At 43.1% G+C, this 20127-nt stretch overlaps 1 protein-coding gene across 1 annotated transcript in view; it reads left to right on the forward strand.

Annotated features, from left to right (window-relative positions):
- Nucleotides 1-20127, forward strand: part of ZCCHC24 (zinc finger CCHC-type containing 24) — a 240040-nt gene that overhangs the window by 213751 nt on the left and 6162 nt on the right. The window contains exon 3 of the mRNA XM_066600352.1: nucleotides 628-792. Within this exon, the coding sequence (XP_066456449.1) occupies nucleotides 628-792 (165 nt within the window). The remainder of the gene's footprint in view (nucleotides 1-627; nucleotides 793-20127) is intronic.

Raw genomic sequence — 20127 nt, forward strand, 5'->3', positions numbered from 1 at the left:
TTCTGAGAAGTATCTCACCACGATCCAAAGTCAAGACTGTATGAAAACTGGTGCAATGTATATTCCCTCTTCCTAAAAAGCACTTTAGGTGAATGACCACAAAGGAATTAAGGGAATATTTCTTCAAGGCGAATTTCACACGGGCAATCACGATATTGCCGTGAGAAAATCATGGCAATATCACAATTCTGCTCATAAGGTGTCTGAGCATCAGTGCTGCTTTTTCTCACAAAAACATTGCTTCCGCTTGCGATTTTCTCGCTTGAAAGACAATAGAACTTTCTAATGCATCACGCGAAAATTGCAAGTTCATGTTGTAAAACGAAAGCTCCATAGGAAAAAATGGGCAATAAAAAAGAGAAAAATGCAGAACGATAGACTATGCTGCGATTTTTTTCCCCACGAAACGTTGCGTAAGAGGAAACATCACAAATGTGAAGGAAACCATTGAAAAGCATGGGTTTCATAATTCTGCATTTTCACGCAATCTGGCATTGTGGATGTGAAATCGAGCCAACTAATATTGATCTAACTTCAAAACCTGGTGACCTGCAATGCTTCACTTAATCATGTTTCAGAGTTGAATGTTCTAAGCAAAAACATTCTTGTTTTAATTTCCTCTGCCAGGCTCGTCCAAAAGGTGAAGGTCTGACCCCATATCAGGGCAAAAAAAGATGTTTTGGAGAATATAAATGTCCGAAGTGCAAAAGAAAATGGATGAGTGGGAACTCCTGGGCTAATATGGGTCAAGAATGTATTAAGTGCCACATCAATGTCTACCCTCACAAGCAGGTGGGTCCTCAGGTTGTTGGCTATGTTTCTTCTTTTCATATTGCTATATCCATCAAAACTTAAGAACTAAAGTGTATGTTAGGCCATATTTCCATGAAATGTTCCCGACATAAGTGTGATTGTTCTCAGTAAGAGAAACCAAGTAATCTTGTAGATATGATACCTTTTAATGGCTAACAAAAATACATGATGTTACAGCAAGCTTTCAAACCTACGCAGGGTTCTTCCTTAGGCATAATGGAACAGATCTAAAGACGTATTTATATTAAAACATATACACATGAACATATGGGAGGGTATAGACATAGTGAACTTAATTTGCACTAGATAAGTACCAGAGACAGGACAAGAGGGCACAGACATTGTGATTAATAGCACTTAGATAAATACCAGGGAGTGATGACCATAACAGTAAATAATTAGTCCAGTGACAAGGTATGTGAAAGTTTATACTCTGTAAATTGCTGTTAGGGAGTCAACATCAGGCCAATCTGTTACCTCTGCTCTGGACGCCCTAACAGCAATTTGTTTCTGCAGTGTACTTATATAACTTTATTCTGTGGGTCGGTACAGTTACTACAATGCTAAATTTATAGAGTTTTATTTCTTTCCAAAGATATTTTATTTTTTTAAAAGTAGTACAGCAATAACCGTGTTCGAGGGCTCGTTTTTTGCGGGACGTCCTGTAGTTTCTATTGGTACCATATGATTTTTGGATCACTTTTTGTTATATTTTTTCTAGGAGATGGGATAACCAAAAAGGCGTAATTCTGATGCTGTGTTTTTTTTTCTTATGACGTTCACTTTGCAGGATAAATAATGCGTTACTTTGATAGTCCAGACTTTTATGGACGCAGTGTGGGATTTTTTTATATTTAGATTTTTTATTATAAATATGGCAAAAGGTTTGGTTTTTTTACCTTTTATTTAAATAACACTGGCCTATGAAATATTTTTTTTTCTTTTCCACCACTTCCTGGTGATTCTAGTTGTATTTTACCTCCTGAATTCATATAATGTAAATCAACATTATGTGTAATCCAGTTTACCTAGAAAGTTTGTGATGATGATTGAGGGAAATATTTTGCTTCTGGGATCTCTCTTCATTGTCCAGCAATAGTCGGCTAGCATACTGGGACTCCACTTGCCGTGATACCTCTGTTCCATGATAGAATCTGCTGATGGAAATCCTTGCCATGCCGGTCGCTGACAGCCCCAAGGTCTTCTGGGAAGAAGTCCAGGTGGGAGTCCAAGAAGTGAGGTTTTAAGAACATATTGCATCCCACAGCTTTGTACAAGATACTCTTCACTATATAAGAGAGGCCTCATTGCAGTTTGCAAATTCGGATAATTAACTATATATTTTGTTTTAGATGTGATTCCTTTTAATGTCAGTTAAACAGAAATAGCAAACTGTTAAATGGTCCTTTGGTTCCCTCCAAAGCTTTGGAATGGCTTATGATGTTAACAGTTTTTTCAACTAGTAAGAAGCCTAACACATGATAAACACATATGTGGGCCAAATTCTCATCACCAACTTTACACAAGCAAAATATCCCTGTCAATCATCAGCAAAAACTTTTAAGGTAAACTGTATTCACATAATGTTGACTTACAGAAGTTTTGTTTCCTCCACAATTTTTGGTGAAGCAAGTAGATTTTAACACGCTGAACACAATTATGTATTTATCATGTCTGTATCACATACCGTTTGCAAGAAAAAGCCAATGCATCCTAAGCATTGCTATATGTCTATAGCCACATACACTATGACAGTAATGGTGTCGTCAGGAAACTACAAATGTTTTGCCTCAGATTTTCATTTGTAATCACCGTCCAACGCATTGCGGATGAGAGTCTAACAATAGTCACCTAACATAGACCGATTCAACTTGCCCTCATACCGTTTCTCCATCTTGGAAATGTCCTGATTAAACCTTCCACCATGTTCATCGCTCAGGTTGTCTGGAAAGAAGTCCAAGTGGGAATGAAGAAAATATATCTTCAGTGACATGTTGCACTTCATTGATTTGTATGCCTGAAGCAGACTTTCCACCTGTTGTACGTAGTATGGTGCTTTATAGTAGCCTAGAAAGTTACAAACAACATTCTTGAGGGCTGTCCACGCAACATGTTCTGCACCCTGTAGAAGACAATCAAAGTGGCTATCCTTTATCACATCTCAGATTTGTGTGCCAATAAAATCACTTTTTTTTATCTTCACATCACGTGTGTGTGGAAACATCTGCCGCAAAAAAAGGCTTCACTTAGCTTGTTCATTGCCTTAACAAAGTTTTTCATTAGCCCGAGATTGATCTGTAAAGGTGAAAGAAATATCTTCTTTGGATCAACCAATGGGTCAAGTGCGATATTCTTCTGCCCTAGAAGCAATTTCTTGTCGGGAGACAAGTCTTTTCTGATATAATGCAAATCTCTTGCTCGCAAAGGATACAGAAATATTTTGTGTAACCAAGCTGTAGACCCAGTAGAATTGCAACTCCCTTAAGAGAACCTCACAAATTCCAGTTGTGCTTCGAGTATTCAAGGCGGTTCAACAGAAGTTGCATGTTCTCATATGATTGTCATGTCTGAAAGGTATAGAAGGGTAGATATTGCCATTGTGCAGCAAAACAGCCTTCAAACTTAAGACTGATGAGTCATTAAGCAATCACCATTCTGTTCAGTTGTACTTGCATCCGAGAGCACAAAACAATCCGCTGATGCCACAGCAAAAGGTCAGACTGTCACCTTGACCAAAATATTTTGTCAAATCTTCATCACTGTGGCAAAACATTGAGATTTTCATACCAAATGACAAAAGATTGCACCCTTGCAGCCTAGATCCAAGCAACTCTGCCTAACTCTTCGATGAACCCAAATCTCTGACCAGATCGTTCAGCTCTGCCTGTGATATTAAATGAGGATTGCTGGATGTTGATGGCACAAAGTCAGGATCAGCATCAGCTTCCATCTGTATCTGTTCTCCATCGTCGCCTACCTCCTCATCCTCATCCTCTAGTGTCCATGCCTCTGGTGGTTTTGGAATAGGAAGACTGTCATCATGTGGCACTGGTCTCATTGCCGATGCAAGGTTCGGGTATTCAATAAGTTTCCTGTTTTTTAATGAATATCCTGACACGTTCATCAAGCAGAAGTAACAAACAGTCACATGAACTTTCTACTCCCTCCATATCATTGGAATGGCAAACGGCATATATGGTCGCACACTCTTCAACCAAGCCCAGAGAGTACTGGTGCAAGATGTGCAACATATATGAGGAGCCCATTCTTTGTCCTGCTCACCAATTTTGCACCCAAATTATAACTCATATGCCTTCTTAATGAATGCAGTAATTTTCCTCTTCTGTGCTTTCAGACTAACATGGTTAAATGGTTATTGTTGACTCGTGTAAGAAAACTTTTTTAAAACTAATTTTTACATTTTTAAAAAATCCCTATAGTAGACAAGAACTTGTGATGCTTTGATCGCTCCTGCAGTATGATATAATAGCATAGTATTATATTGCGATCTTGCAGGCAATCTATCAAGCCACACCACAGGTATGGCTTAATAGGCAATATGCAATGGCAGCTCTGGGGGCTTTCAAAAGGCCCCCAGCTGCCGTGGGAACCGAACGGCACCCTGCAATCTCATCATGGGTGCCATTCGGGACCACTGAACTCCATAAGGGCATTTAAATGCCTTTGTCAGAATTGACAGCGGCATTTAAAGTGTTAACAGCCATGATCAGGGCAAGTGCTAATTGCAGCTGTTGAGGGCGTTTTCGAGTTTAGGAAACAGCTGACACCTGCATTGTATGAAGCAGGATCTGCTCCCAATTTGCATCCATACAAACCCCGAATCTCTTTGACGTAAGTTTACAACCTGTGTCGTTAAGTGGTTGTTATGCACTCCTACTGTGGTATTTTATGCCACTTTTTATTTTCTTAGATTATTACAGTAGTTACTTTCTCCACCCAAAGGACGTTTCGTACCTCCATACAGTTTTGCCTTTTGAATTAATGTTTCCTTGCTAATAATACAATAAAAGAACTAGCCTTTCCCCTTTCCATCTTATACCCTTTGTGGGATTACCTTCCATAAGACACTTCCTGGGATTCCCTTACGTCAGAACCTTTCTGGGATTCCCTTACGCTGGACCCTCCCTGGGATTCCATTCCGAAGGACCCAGGTTATCTGCTACAAGATTCTGATTAATATAACCTCGCTTAAATATGTGAGTCCCAGAAAAAGTAACCAGTGTAAGGATAGGGATGACAGCGGATTACATTTCCAGCACTGGAGACGAGTAATTAAAAAGAAAAGTATTATTTATGAGTGAACTTTAAATCCCAAACTGACTACTAATCCACATTTTATTGTGGTCTGGAAAAAATATGACCAAGACTTTAGAATTCAATTTGTATAGTAAATTATATTCTAATGTAGCCAGGCTCATAACAATGTATACCACCTATTACTACATACTATAATAAACATGACATATGGGTAGGATATGACTGCTTTCAAGATCTCTGCTTGCAGTCATACAATGTGGACCTTCATTATTTACTGCCAGTGGATAAAGATCTGTGCTGGTCAAGTGATGGACACACAGGTTATTACGGACACAGGGTTGTGGAGCCACTGGACCAACTCACCGGTTTGACATAGGGGTTATCCAGATGGCCTCACCGATGAATTGACAACTGACCTGCTGGAGTTTCAGTGACAGAAACAAGTAGGGTGCAACCACTAGGCAGTTGATAAGAGGTGGCTGGCAGCAGGTACAGGTGGATGCAGCTGAGCTGGACAGGTAGCAGGTAAATGTAGCTAAGCTAAACAGGTAGCGGGTAGATGCAGATGAGCTGGACAGGTAGCGGGTACATGCAGATGAGCTGGACAGGTAGCGGGTAGATGCAGCTGAGATGGAAAGGTAGCGGGTAGATGCAGCTGAGCTGCACAGGTAGCAGGATCAGCTCACACCAAGGTACCACCAGGGAATAATGGTCTCCAGCTCAGTGAAATAGGGGAGTAATGAATGAACCCTGGGAAAACTTGACTCCTGAAGTACTGGAGAAACCCAGGAGTCAAACCTACACAGCGGCAGCAGAGTGACGCCTAACACAGGTGCATGCTGTGCTAAAGGGCTCAACACCTGCGTGTCTATCGTATGATCATAACTGACACTTATCCACTACTGTAGAAGTAAACAATGAAGGCTTGTATTGTATGACTGCAAGTAGAGATCTTGAAAAGAGTGAGGAATTAATGCATAAAGTATATCAGAAAATTTTATAGCATTTCATTATACAAAGAATAACATTTATGTCACAAAACCATAATGTCCCCTGAAGTGCAATAAATCAGAGATCTCCTCTTATGTTTTCACTTTGGTCTTATCTACTGTAACATCACCAACCAATTTGCTAAATATGTCTTTAAATTACACAGAGACATGCACTGGCAACTGAGAGCCTCAAACAGTGTGCCAGCATCTCTCACATTTAACCCCTTCTGCAGACAATTCTGATCCCAGCAGTATAACTATTCAGATGCTGGTGTTAGTAATGACAGTTGGCATTTAAATGGTCTGACCGAGGGTGAGGGTTTCCTCTATATCCCAAATGGACACCCCCCACCCTGTGCAACGAAATTGTGAAATGCCATTCGGTTACCATCCAAGAGATGAGAAGGGTGGAGCGACTTCTATAAAGGATGAGATCCTAATATTCAGAATAGTTTTTGTAGAATAGTTAGCGGGATGCTGCCAGTCCAAATACCATCAGCATAGATAATAAGGCATAGAAATGCTTAATTGTAAGACGGAGAGCATGCATAGAGAAGAGTCTGGGAGGTTGCATCTCCAGAAATAAAGATATATGCGAGTGCGAAAAAAAGTAACTCCTGCGCTCAGGGTGACCTGTAAGATGCCGATCATGACTGCCTTAGCGGTAGAGGTGTAGATGTGTGGACCACAGGGGTCCTTGGAGCAAGAAGGAAAACAAAAGGAGCTCTCTGTAGTAGAATAAAAGGGATTTATTAATACAGAGCTCCAGACGTTAATGTAGTGCAACGCATTTCAGAGCTGGCACGCTCCTTTTTCAAGCACAGCTGGCACGCTCCTTTTTCAAGCACATACTAAGGTAGAGACAATGTAATAGACATGCAACATACATGAAATGAAAAATATTTGGAAGAGAAAAGAAAAATAAGAAAAGGAAAAAGATATAAAATATGTATACAGTATATTAAAAAAGCAGGAGCATAACTAAAGCACCCCAAAATGGAACCCCTTGTTTGTCCTGTGTTCAGAAACATACCCATTGTAGCCCTAATATTATGCCTGTATGCACAATGGGGCCCAAATCAAATAAAGCAACCGGTAGCTTTCAGAACAGACATTTTGCTTGAAGCTGTTTTAGGCCTCATTGCACACTTGTAGAGCCCTTAACCCCTTGAGTGGTACACCCGGAAATTTTCCGGGACGAGCTCCACTACCCATAGCGATATAGCCCGGAAGATTTCTGCCTGCACAGACCCACACAGAGCAGTGCAGGACTTTGAAAAACAGAAGCAGGAAGATATTGCAGATTTGCCGGCAATCTCCCGCTTCTGAATTCAAACTCCTGTACTGGTTTGTTTACGGGTTGACATAGAGACCATCGGTTTGTCAGAGAAAATGATAAAGCACATAAAAGCAAAGGGACTAACTCATTTTCTTCTTTATTTATTAAATGATAGCCAGCGCAAACAACGTGTTTCGGGGAAGAAGATCCTTCTTCAAAAAAGGCCATAAAGATGGTTTGAAAGGATGTTACTGGATATTTCGTGTCCTGTACCCCATAGAAGGAAGAAATAGCGCTTTTATGTGCTTTACATTACAAGGGTTGCACCCCGGTCCATCATTTTCTTCTTTTTACAATAAAGCATTCGGTTACCTTAGCAGCTGTGGGCCTTGTGGAGGCCCCCAGGACTGCAGCAGATATCTTCCCATGAAGCCGCACAGTTTAATGGAGTAACCCTTAATATACTGCAGTGCAGTATATTATAAATACGATAGGATGAATGCTGATTTGAGTTCCCTATGGGGACTAAAAAAAGTTAAAATATTATTTATTTAATTTTTGTAAATTTAAAAAATATTGAGTTTTAAAAAATCCCTTTTTCCAGTCGTCACATCAAAAAAGCAAAAAATGATATCGCTGCCTCCTATTTATTAAAATAAAAAAACATATTTTTTTAAGTAGTAAAATATTATATGAATTTGGCATTTCCTCAGGCATCCTGCTCCACAGAATATAGATAACGTGTCACTTTTACAGCATGGTGAATACCGTAAAAAAAAAAAAACGCAAAAAAGGCAAATTTGTGTTTTTTCCCATTTCACCCCATTCCAATAAATCATAGACCTGGTCTCACACGGGCGGATTTAATTTGTGGAATCTGCGATCATCACCCACGTGAACGATATGCCGTATTACGCGCCTATTAAAAAAATAAAACATTCGCATGTCTGCTCAGATCAGTGGATAGTGATTGTGATTTCTGCGAGCATTGTCACACACGACCATGCCCGGTTGGAAGCTCACCGGCGAAAGCCAGAGGTCGGTCTGCTCTGTCAGACCCTGCAGCAGTTCGTGGGCCATGTGCCTCTTCTCTCCTAAGCTGAGTAGTTTCAGCATGGCCTGCTGACGCTTGCCCACCGCTGTGCTGCCACGCCGGGCGACACTGACTGCTGGCGACGTGCTGCTGCTGACACATCTTGATTGCGAAACAGAGGTTGCGTAGGAGGAGGAGGAGGGTGGTTTAGTGGAGGAAGCATACACCGCCGCAGATACCAGCACCGAGCTGGGGCCCGCAATTCTGGGGGTGGGTAGGACGTGAGTGGTCCCAGGCTCTGACTCAGTCCCAGCCTCCACTAAATTCACCCAATGTGCCGTCAGGGAGATATAGTGGCCCTGCCCGCCTGTGGTTGTCCACGTGTCCGTTGTTAAGTGGACCTTGCCAGTAACCGCGTTGGTGAGGGCGCGTACAATGTTGCGGGAGACGTGGTCGTGCAGGGCTGGGACGGCACATCGGGAAAAGTAGTGGCGACTGGGAACCGAGTAGCGCGGGGCCGCCGCCATCATGTTTTTGAAAGCCTCCGTTTCCGCGAGCCTATACGGCAGCATCTCCAGGCTGATCAATTTCGCTATGTGCACGTTTAACGCTTGAGCGTGCGGGTGCGTGGCGGCATACTTGCGCTTGCGCTCAAACAGTTGCGCTAGCGACGGCTGGACGCTGCGCTGAGAGACATTGCTGGATGGGGCCGAGGACAGCGGAGGTGAGCATGTGGGTGCAGGCTGGGAGACGGTCATGCCTGTGTCCTGAGAGGGGGGTTGGATCTCAGTGGCAGGTTGGGGCACAGGGGAACAGGCAGTGGTGCAAACCGGAGGCGGTGAACGGCCTTTGTCCCACCTTGTGGGGTGCTTGGCCATCATATGCCTGCGTATGCTGGTGGTGGTACGGCTGATCTTGGTGCGACAAACCTTGCACACCACAGTTCGTCGGTCGTCTGCACTCTCAGTGAAAAACTGCCACACCTTTGAGCACCTCGGCCTCTGCAGGGTGGCATGGTGCGAGGAGGCGCTTTGGGAAACAGTTGGTGGATTATTCGGTCTGGCCCTGCCTCTATCTCTGGCCACCGCACTGCCTCTTCCAACCTGCCGTGCTGCTGCACTTGCCTCCCCCTCTGAAGACCTGTCCTCAGTAGGCTTAGCAAACCAGGTGGGGTCAGTCACCTCATCGTCCAGCTGCTCTTCCTCCGAATCCTCTGTGCGCTCCTCCCTGAAATTACTACTACCTCACTGATAGACAACTGTGTCTCATCGTCATCGTCCTCCTCACCCACTGAAAGCTCTTGAGACAGTTGCCGGAAGTCCCCAGCCTCATCCCCCGGACCCCGGGAACTTTTCAAAGGTTGGGCATCGGTCACGACAAACTCCTCCGGTGGGAGAGGAACCATTGCTGCCCAATCTGGGCAGGGGCCCGAGAACAGTTCCTGGGAGTGTGCCTGCTCCTCAGAATGTGTCATTTTCATGGAGTGAGGAGGCTGGGAGGAAGGAGGAGCAGCAGCCAGAGGATTCAGAGTTGCAGCTGTGGATGGCGTAGAAGACTGGGTGGTCGATAGATTGCTGGATGCACTTTCTGCCATCCACGACAGGACCTGCTCACACTGCTCAGTTTCTAAAAAAGGTCTACCGCGTGGACCCATTAATTGTGAGATGAATCTGGGGACCCCAGAAACTTGCCTCTCTCCTAATCCCGCAGCAGTCGGCTGCGATACACCTGGACCAGGAGCTCGGCCTGTGCCCACACCCTGACTTGGGCCTACACGTCCTCGCTCGCGTCCACATCCACGTCCTCTAGGCCTACCCCTACCACTCAGCATGGTGTATTACGAGTAGAGCAGAAACAGAACGCTGTAATTAAATGTGCCGCTTACTGGCCTGTGGTTGGAGGCTGACTTCGCTTACGGAATGCACAGCAGAGCCAGGAAACAATTATGCGCAAGCCTGTAGTCAGACCTAGGTGCGTATGACTGAGCTACTGGAATTCACAGGGCAGAACCAGTCAAGTGGCCAAAGGCCAGTGGTAGGCCTTCAGTATTTTGCTCCAATTTTTTAAAATGGTGAGGTGAAAAACCAGACAGACACCGTATGCAGCGTATATATGTATACTCTTTCCCTCTGGCGGGATGACGGCGATCATGTAACGGACACAGCAGAGCCAGGAAACAATTATGCGCAAGCCCGCTGTAACGCGTAGCTGGGTAATAATGAGCGATTACTACCCCCAGCAGACACGCAGTAAACTGTACACGGTCACAGGCTTGGCTGGGTATTAATTAGCGACTACTACCCCCAGCAGACACGCAGTAAACTGAAGACGGTCACAGGCAGCCCAAATATAGTATTTTTTTCCAATTGTTGGGGAAAAGCCCACTGCCTATATAGCCTGTATATGGATTTCCCTGTTGGAGGATGACTGTGGTTATTGAAAGCACAGTGCAGCCAGAAAAAATTATGCGCAAGGCTGGGTATTAATTAGCGACTACTACCCCCAGCAGACACGCAGTAAACTGAAGACGGTCACAGGCAGCCCAAATATAGTATTTTTTTCCAATTTTTGGGAAAAAGCCCTCTGCCTATACAGCCTGTATAGGATTTCCCTGTTGGAGGATGACTGTGGTTATTGAAAGCACAGTGCAGCCAGAAAAAATTATGCGCAAGGCTGCAGTAACACCTAGCTGGGTAATAAGTGAGCGACTACTACCCCCAGCAGACACGCAGTAAACTGAACACAGTCACAGGCAGCCCAAAGATTTTTTTTTTCCAATTTTCTTGAAAAAGCCCACTGCCTATATAGCCAGTATATCTCTTTCCCTGTACCACTGTCCCTGCCTCACCAGTCCTGCCCCTATACTCAGTAAAATGACTGCAGACTGAGGATGCTATGGTCTGCACGCCCGATATACAAAAAAAAAAAAATTTCCAAAACTGCTAAAAGCAGCCTCAACAGTACTGCACACGGTCAGATGTGGCCCTAAGAAGGACCGTTGGGGTTCTTGAAGATGAAGATAACAGCCTAACAGTCTCCCTATAGCAGCTACAGCAAGACGGCACTTTCCCTAATGTTTCTCAGCGTGCATCTGTGGCGAGCCGCGGCCGGCCCCAGTTTATATACTCGGGTGGCACCTGATCTCCCCAGCCACTCACTGCAGGGGGGTGGGATAGGGCTGGAACTTCACAGGAGGAAGTTGTAATGCCTTCCCTGTGTTACTATTGGTCAGAAAACGGCGCAAAATTTTCTGGGAAGAAAATGGAAGTGACTCGAACACCGTGTGGTGCTCGTCTCGAGTAACGAGCATCTCGAGTACCCTAATACTCAAACGAGTATCAAGCTCGGACGAGTACGCTCGCTCATCTTTACTTGTCTCCCTTTACTTTGTAAAAAATTAAAAATAAAATTACACATGTGGTATCCCTGCGTCGTAATGACCCAGAGAAAGAAGTTAGTACATTATTTAACCCCTTAATGACACGGCCCCTTTTTTTCTTTTTTCCTCGTTTTTTTTTTCCTCCCCCCATGTAACTCCTTTATTTATTCATCGGCGTTGCTGCATGAGGGCTTGTTTTCTGCAGGACGAGCTGTATTTTTCAATGGTGCTATTTAAAGTATCATATAATGTACTGAAAAACTTTTACAAAATTCTAAGTGGAGTAAAATGAAAAAAAATGACATTTTGACATCTTCCAGTGCGTTTTGTTTCTACGGCACACAAACTGCAACAAAAATGACATGATAGCTTTATTCTATGGGTCAGTTCTATTACTACGATACCAAACTTGTATAGTTTTTTTTGCTGTAGTACTTGTATTTTGTTTCAAAGACATTTAATTTTTTTTAATTATTTTCTGCTGCATCTTCTGTGCACAATAACTTTTTTATTTTTCCGTAGACGTACTTGAGTAAGGGCTCATTTTTTGCGAGATGTCCTGTAGTTTCCATTAGTACTAATTCAGAATACATATGACCTTTTTGATCGCTTTTTATTGCATTTTTCTGGGAGACAGGGTGACTGAAAAAGTGCATTTGTGGCGTTGTTTTTTTTTTTTCAGACTACGTTCACCGTGCGGCGTAAATAATGCACTACTTTGATAGAACAAACATTTACGGATGTGGCGATACCAAATATGTATTTTTCGTTTATGATTTAGATTTTTTTATTATAGATATGGCAAAAGGAGGGTGATTTAAACTTTTATTAATTTTTTTTTTTTTTTTTTTTTAAGTATGAAAAAGTCGTGAAAAAGAAAAAAACTATTACAATTTGGTATTGGCATAATCGTACTGGCCTGTAGAATTACTATAATATATTATTTATACTGCTCAGAGAATGCAGTGAAAAATAAAAATAAACATTCCAGAATTACAGATTTTCTTAATCTTGCCACTAGAATAAATGGAATAAAAAGCGATCAAAATTTTACATGTTCCAAAAAATTAGATAAATGAAGACTAGAGTTCATCCCGCAAAAAAAGAAGCCCTTCTAGAGTTCTGGCAATGGAAAAATAAAATTAATATGGCTCTTGGAATGTGGTGACACAAAAGCAAACCTTTAAGAGAAAAAAATGTTTTAAGTGTACAAAAATAGCAAAACATAAAAAAACTGTATAAACTTGATATCGCCGGAATCGTGTTGACTCAGAGAATAATGTTATCACACTATTTATTCTGCAGGTGAACGACCATAAGAATGAAATCCAAAAAACAAATGGCAGAATTTCTTTTTTTTTCCCCAATCTCCCTACAAATTTTTTTACAAAAGTTTTGCAATACATTATATATACCCAAAAATGATGCCATCAAAAAGTACAACTTGTCCCACAAAAAACAAGCCCTCAAATGGCCGTGTCAATGGAAAAAGGAAAAAGTTATGGCTCTTGAACGCGGTTGCAAAATTTGTTGAAATTAAATGATTAGACCATTTAAAAAACCTGCCCTGGTGGGTAGGACAGGGTGGTAAAAAACCCACCACTCAAGGGGTTAAGCGTCTAAAATGATGGAGAACTTCCACAAATGACCCCATTAACGAATTCATCTAGGGGTTTACTGTGTATTTTGACCCCACAGTTTGTCAATGAACCTAAGCAAAGCAAAAGGAAAAAAAGATATGATTTTCATTTTTTCGCTAATTGAGCCATTTTAAAACCTTTTTTTTTTGTACAGCACACATATTAATGAAGACTTACGCACCAAAATGGATCCCCCTGTTTGTCCCCCTTCATAAGCCCTTCCCTGAAAAGTCTTTTAAAATAGTGGGGAAAAAAAATACTCACCTGCTGGGGCTTAGCCGCAACTTCATAAGCCCTTCTCTGAAAAGCCAATTAAAAGTAGTAAAAAAAAAAAAAATTACTTACCTGTCGGCTGCTGCTGTGTCCCCCGCGGGGATGAAGAACACATCTGCATGCGGCAGATGTTTACTTCATCCCCGCTAGTTAAAAGAATTCCCTGCTGCTACATCTGCCACATCTGTGGCAGATGCAGCAGAGGAATTCTTTAATTCTCTACCGCAGCTGTCACACATGTCAGTTGCGGTAGAGGATTCTGCTGCCGGCAATTGATTTCAGGGAAGGGCTTTGAATATAAGCCCTTCCCGGAAAATCAAGTAAAAGTGGTTTAAAAAACAAAAAAAATAGATACTCACTTCCCTTCAGCTGGCGGGGCACAGCCACGTCTGCACTGTGGTGCTGATCTATCAGTAAATCCCCGCCCACTGAAAGAGCAGAATGTGATAGGCTGAGGTGCTCAGCCAATCACAGGCAGCTCTCGCCCGTCATTCATTCATGCGGCAGATGTGTTCTTCATGCCCGCGGGGGTCATGGCAGCGGCGGAGAGGTAAGTTTTTTTTATTTTTTATTTTTTTTGCACTTAAATGTTTCTTTTTCAGGGAAAGGCTTATATGTAAAGCTCTTCTCTGAAAAACAATTCAGGTGTGCCAGCAGACCGTTGTCTTCAATGCCACTGACCCCTCTGTGTTTCCCTTCTATGCTCACGGCTCTGTCGGCTGGGAAGCGCATGGCTGCATGGATTGGCGCGGCATCGGCAACACTTTGGCAGGGGGAGGGGAGAAGGCTGCAGTGGAGTTGAGGTTACACAGCCGCCAAGCTCCTAGCAGCATGGGGATTTAGTTATGGCTGGCATGGAGGGTTACGGTTAGGGTTCATTTCTCTGTTAGTCTTACATTATTAGCTGTACATGCTTCCATGTGAATGCCTCCCCGCTCTCTCATGGAAGTATTTACAGCTAATAATGTAAGCCTAACACTGAAACTAACCCTAACCCTCCATCCCAGCTATAACTCAATCCCCACGCTGCAAGACCTTGCAGCAGCCAGCCAATCAGGACCTTTGGGGCCGGGCGCTGGACTCCAGGCGCATGTGCAATCAGTTTTCCGGGATTCTTCCTGCTCTCTAGAATCTCGCGATAGCGGACACATTACGCACAGGCGCATTTGCACAGAAGACAAACCGAAAGCATTGAGAGCCATGGAGGTCGTGAGCACATGCGGATTAGGTATTGTTCAGCTGTTCTTTGTGATTTTAATTGTTGTTCTACTATATATAGTCTGTAACTAAGGTTGTATGTATACTTGACAAAGATCACTGTGTTGATCGAAACGTCGTATGTGTATGGAGAAATAAAGGAAGAAGTTTTTACTGCATCGCTGTCTGCTGCCACAGTACTTCCCTTCTTGCAGGACCTTTGGGGCCGTTACATAGCCCTTAGCTGTCACTCAAGGTATCCACCCATTATTCTGGTGGAGACATAATACAATAGTACCCAATGTGTAAATGAACAGGGGAAAGCCATTACTATTGCAAAGCATATAGCCTCCTAAAGGTTGCTGTGACACTGCTGAGCGTTGTCTCTAGTACAATTCTGGAACTTTGTTTTATGTATTTTTAGGTTTGATTCCAATTTTTTCTAAGTTTATCCTGAAAAACCGCAAACAATCTAAAAAATTACAGAGTGGTGAACTCAAAAACATAACATATTTTATGCACTGCAGCAGGGGTAGAGAGAAGAAAAGATACATTGATTCCATGTTATCACAGAGGAGACTGATATCCACATTGTGTTGTCAATACAGATGTATCCCTGGCACATGTTTAATGTAATATATGTAGCTTCCTCAGAGTTAAAATAGTTGTGAACACAATCCGCAGCTTAAGTCATACAGTATATAGTCATAAGGAGGTATTTATCCGAAACAGAGCCTCCTTGGGAGTTTTTTTGGCTTTAGTTTTTTCTCCCTGCCTCAATTTTCTTCAAGGGTAAAAAAAAATATTCCCAAAAGTAAAGGGGAAAAAAAGAAAAGAACTGGCTTTTATCACTAAACATGATAAGCATGAATTGTAAATCTGTGGTTTGTAGCCAGCTGCACATCCCTCTACATTAACCATTTGGGTTTTACTAGTAGTGCCAAGTGTTGTATAAAAAGTAGATTCTGTATATCTAGAATTTACCATTTAGAAATTGTAATGTACTAACAGTAAGACAGATATTGGAAGGCATGTGGCAATACGATATCTTGTGTAAGAGATTTGTCACTTTTTGTGGTCAATTTATTTACTGTATGCCATATAATATAATGTAAGCTGAATTTTGGCATGCTATGAAACTAAGCAAGCAATGCTCTGGTTATCTTGTGGTGACAACTTTAAATAAATTCATCATAAAGCATATCTGTAGGATTGAATACTATATCCATTCTGCAGACATCATGTTATAGCGCAGGGGGAGCTGAACAGATTGAAAAATAGTTTTATGGGGAAAGATTCAGTAGAACTTGTATTTTATTCATTTAATTGTTTGCTCATGGTGATCTTATGAGTCCAGTGGGCGGCCCTGTCAGGGTTTGACAGTTATCTATCTGTATGTACAGTCTCTGAAGGAAGGCTGTCAATCACTGAGTGAGACAGTCCACTTGCCTCGTATACTGTTGATAAGCCTTAAATGTTTTAAATTGGTGGTTCTGCTTCAAAGATGTATTTGAAAAAGGGCTTTCTTGTTCATAATAGTATTGATGGGTAAAAATCCACTTTCGTTTGCACCAGTAGGTAACATGGGGTCAAAAAGATAGCACTATATGCTGATGACCTTTTATTATGTCTGGTAAAAAAATGGTCCATCACTGCTAATTGCCAACTAGACAAATTAAGCCTTACACTGGCTTATGGGCCCGGGTGCAAAAGTTTATTTTGGGGCCCCTCAACTTCTCTAACCCTCTAACGCAAAGGCGTAACTTGAAGCTCCTGGGCCCCAATGCAAAACCTGCATTAGGGCCCCCAATTATAATGCTTTATTCATAGTACTGGGCTCCCTATATGGAGAAGAGAGGACATTTGGGCCCCATAAGGCTTCTGGGCCTGGGTGCAACCGCATTCTCTGCATACCCTATAGTTACACCAGTGTGTGTTGGGATATTTTAAGATGTTCCACTGAATGGCCAAGCAAATCTGGCTGTCAGACAGATGCTGTAAACAGCCAGGAATCTCATTGGCCGACATTAGTTAGATGAGACTTCTCTGTCCCTCTCAGAATTCATCTCTAAAGTCAACTGGGTGACTTTATATTAACCCAAGCCTGTTTTGCACCCTAATGACCAGGCCAAATTCTGAAAATCTGACGTGTCACTTTAACATAGAATAACTCCCTAAAGGTTTTGCATATCTAATTGACATTGTTTTTTCACCACATATTGTACTTTATTTAGGTGGTGAAACTAAACAGATAGAATTTGTGTATATTTAATAAAAGTTGGGAACATTTTGAAAAAATGTTCATTTTTTCACATTTTCAACTGCAATATCTGAAATATGTGCAAACATACTGTACACATTTTTTGATGAGACATATATTTCCATCTGTTTACTTTATTCTGGTCTCACATTGGAAAAACGCCAGCATTTAGCATTCACTGCTCAACAGCATTTTTGCATTCGGTGTACAATATATCAATTCTTATGGATTTTTGGGTGTAAAATCCGAATTTACCTTCAGAAATGATGTATCACGTAAGGTTTTTATGTAATTTTGATTTGTTCAATTTTTAAAAAAATGTTTTTGTGTTTGCGCTCATTTTCTGGTGAATTATTTATATAAAATAAAATCAGTGACTAAGCTAAACTCTTTATTTGAATGTAAAAAACATTCACTGAAAAAGCCAAAAAATGCAATTCCTGATATGCTGCAGAGCAGGGACAGTCACCACAGGCTCAATCGCCATAGGGCAGGCACAATCGCTGTAAGCCCTTATAGAATGCAGTCAGCCCGACTATGAAATGGAGGAGCAAATTGTTCAATGCTGACTAATATGCACTCCCCCACTCAACCCAGCCCAGATTGGGTAGGAGTGACTGCAAATAAACCTAGCCTGTAATGTGAACAATACCAATGAAGCCAGCCAAAGATGGGTCTGCCCCACCATACAGGATAGCAACTCTCACTGACAAGCAGTGGGTTGCCCTGTATCTCCAAAGTGGCCACATTAGCTGACATCCTGGGCTCCCCCAAAATCTCTAGCAGACTGCATACAAAAAATACTAATAAATACTAATAAATGCGGGTGTTCTGCATTTTGGCCAAAACGCAATAGGCTGACAGGCCACGACGAGGCCACTGCGCGTCCGTCAGAACCTATGCTGTCTCTCTATTAACTACATTAACATCACAGAGGTGAGCAAAAAAAACAGAAAACATTCATTGAAAAAGCCCAAAAATGCAATACCTGATATGTTGCAGAGCAGGAACAGTTGCCACAGGCACAATCGCTATAGGGCAGGCACAATCACCACAGGCACGCTCGCCATAGGGCAGGCACAAACGCCATAAGGCCTTATAGAATGCAGTCAGCCAAACTATGATATGGAGGAGCAAATTGTTCGATGCAGTCTAATATGCACTCACCCACTCAACCCAGCCCAGATTAGAGAGGAGCGACTGCAAACAAACCTAGCCTGCAATGTGAATGATGCCAAAGAAGCCAGACAAAGATGGGTGTGCCCCACCATACAGGATAGCAACTCTCACTGACAAGCAGTGGTGGAGTCAAGTTTGACAGGGGGGTGATGCCCCCTGATGCTGATTGGCTGCACAGCAGCCTGGAAAACTAGGTCCTGGCAGGGAAATTAAAGCAGGGGGGAAAAACATGCAGCTGGCCGGGGTGCAAATGGAGATGCAGTAAGACCTACGTCTCCGCTGCCACCCTTCGGCTCCGTGGGCGCCGCTTCCCCACTGACATTTGCCGGTCACCGCCGGGACTGCTGACTACATGCCCGGCGCTCCACCACAGACATTTGCTGCCCTCACTGGCGCAGGGACTGTGTGGCTCCCGCTGACAGCTGGCGGCCTGAGCGCTTCTGCTTCGCATCAAGTAAGGTGGGGGGAAGCATAGCAGTATCGCTCACCCCGGCCCTGTCGGCTCCCTGCATCCCATGGTATCTTACAGCTACAGCTGCTGGGGGTCGGCCTGGCTATTGCGAAGCAGCGATCAGGTGGGGGTGGGGCCTTTGTCGAGCGCCGAAGACGGCACTGTAAAATATGCAACAGGATCTTTTACCCTGAGTGTTAGTTCTGAATTTTGGCCAAAAGGCAATAGGCTAACAGGCCACGATGAGGCCACTGTGGGTCCATCAGAACCTATGCTATCTCACTATTAACTACATTAACAAAAACAAAAAACATTCACTGAAAAAGCCAAAAAATGCTTTTTTTTCTTTATTTGAATGTAATACACAGTGAATTAAGTTCTAAAAATGGTCACTAGATGGCAGAACAATGTAGCTGAGCAGGAAGGTTACTGACCTAAGTCTATCTGTACTGCTGTTTAGTGTTTGTTGTAATCTGTATGAAGCACGCCTCTTCATTCTTACCTCAGCATATCAGTATTTTTTGAGTTTCTGTTACCTCAGTTTCTGTTTATGTGTGTGTTTGCGTTTTCTGTGTGAGGTAGGGAAAAATTCTGACACATCAGAGTTAGGCCGCCTGAAGACGAGCGGGTCGGATCCGGCAGCGAGAATTCTCGCCGCGCGATCTGACCCGAGCGCCTGCAGGGACGAGCGCGTACTCACCCGCGCCTGGCGGCCCCGGCTCTTTCATGTGCCGGCTGCCGTGCAGCCGGCGCATGCGCAGACCGGAGCCGGCGGCCGGGTGAGTGCGTGCCCCGCAGAAAACTAGGACATGCCGCGGTTTGTTTGCCGCGCGAGATTTCGCGCGGCCAAACCGCGGCCGTCTGCATAGGAGTGCGTATTTTAATGCACTCCTATGCAGACTTTCAGCGGCGGAAATCCCGCGGGAAATCCCGCGGCGGAATTTCCGCTCGTGTGCAGGCGGCCTTATATTTAGTATTATGGCAACTGGTAAACGTTGTGTAAAGCACCCCGACAACTTTTCTTATGTGTGTGGAAAAATTCACTCCAAAAACCCAAAGAAAGCCAATCCCTGATTTAATTAAGAAGGCTTATAAACTGGATTTTGATTGTGCTCTCAGAGATCAGGATAAAAACTTTGCACCTCATATTGCTTGCATAACTTGCACAACAACTCTAAAAGAATGGATGAAAGGAAACCCCCGAGCCATGCAGTTTGCTGTTCCAATGATTTGGGTGCCTTCAGTGATGAACAGGGTGAATGCTTTCACCAAGACATCCTTCGTATGGAGCATCGTTAATAAGGAAACTGGAGCCCTTCGATGATGGGGGATTACTGTTGGTTTCTGGTTAGG

Source organism: Eleutherodactylus coqui, chromosome 4 (genome assembly GCF_035609145.1).
Source record: "Eleutherodactylus coqui strain aEleCoq1 chromosome 4, aEleCoq1.hap1, whole genome shotgun sequence".
Lineage (NCBI taxonomy): Eukaryota > Metazoa > Chordata > Amphibia > Anura > Eleutherodactylidae > Eleutherodactylus > Eleutherodactylus coqui.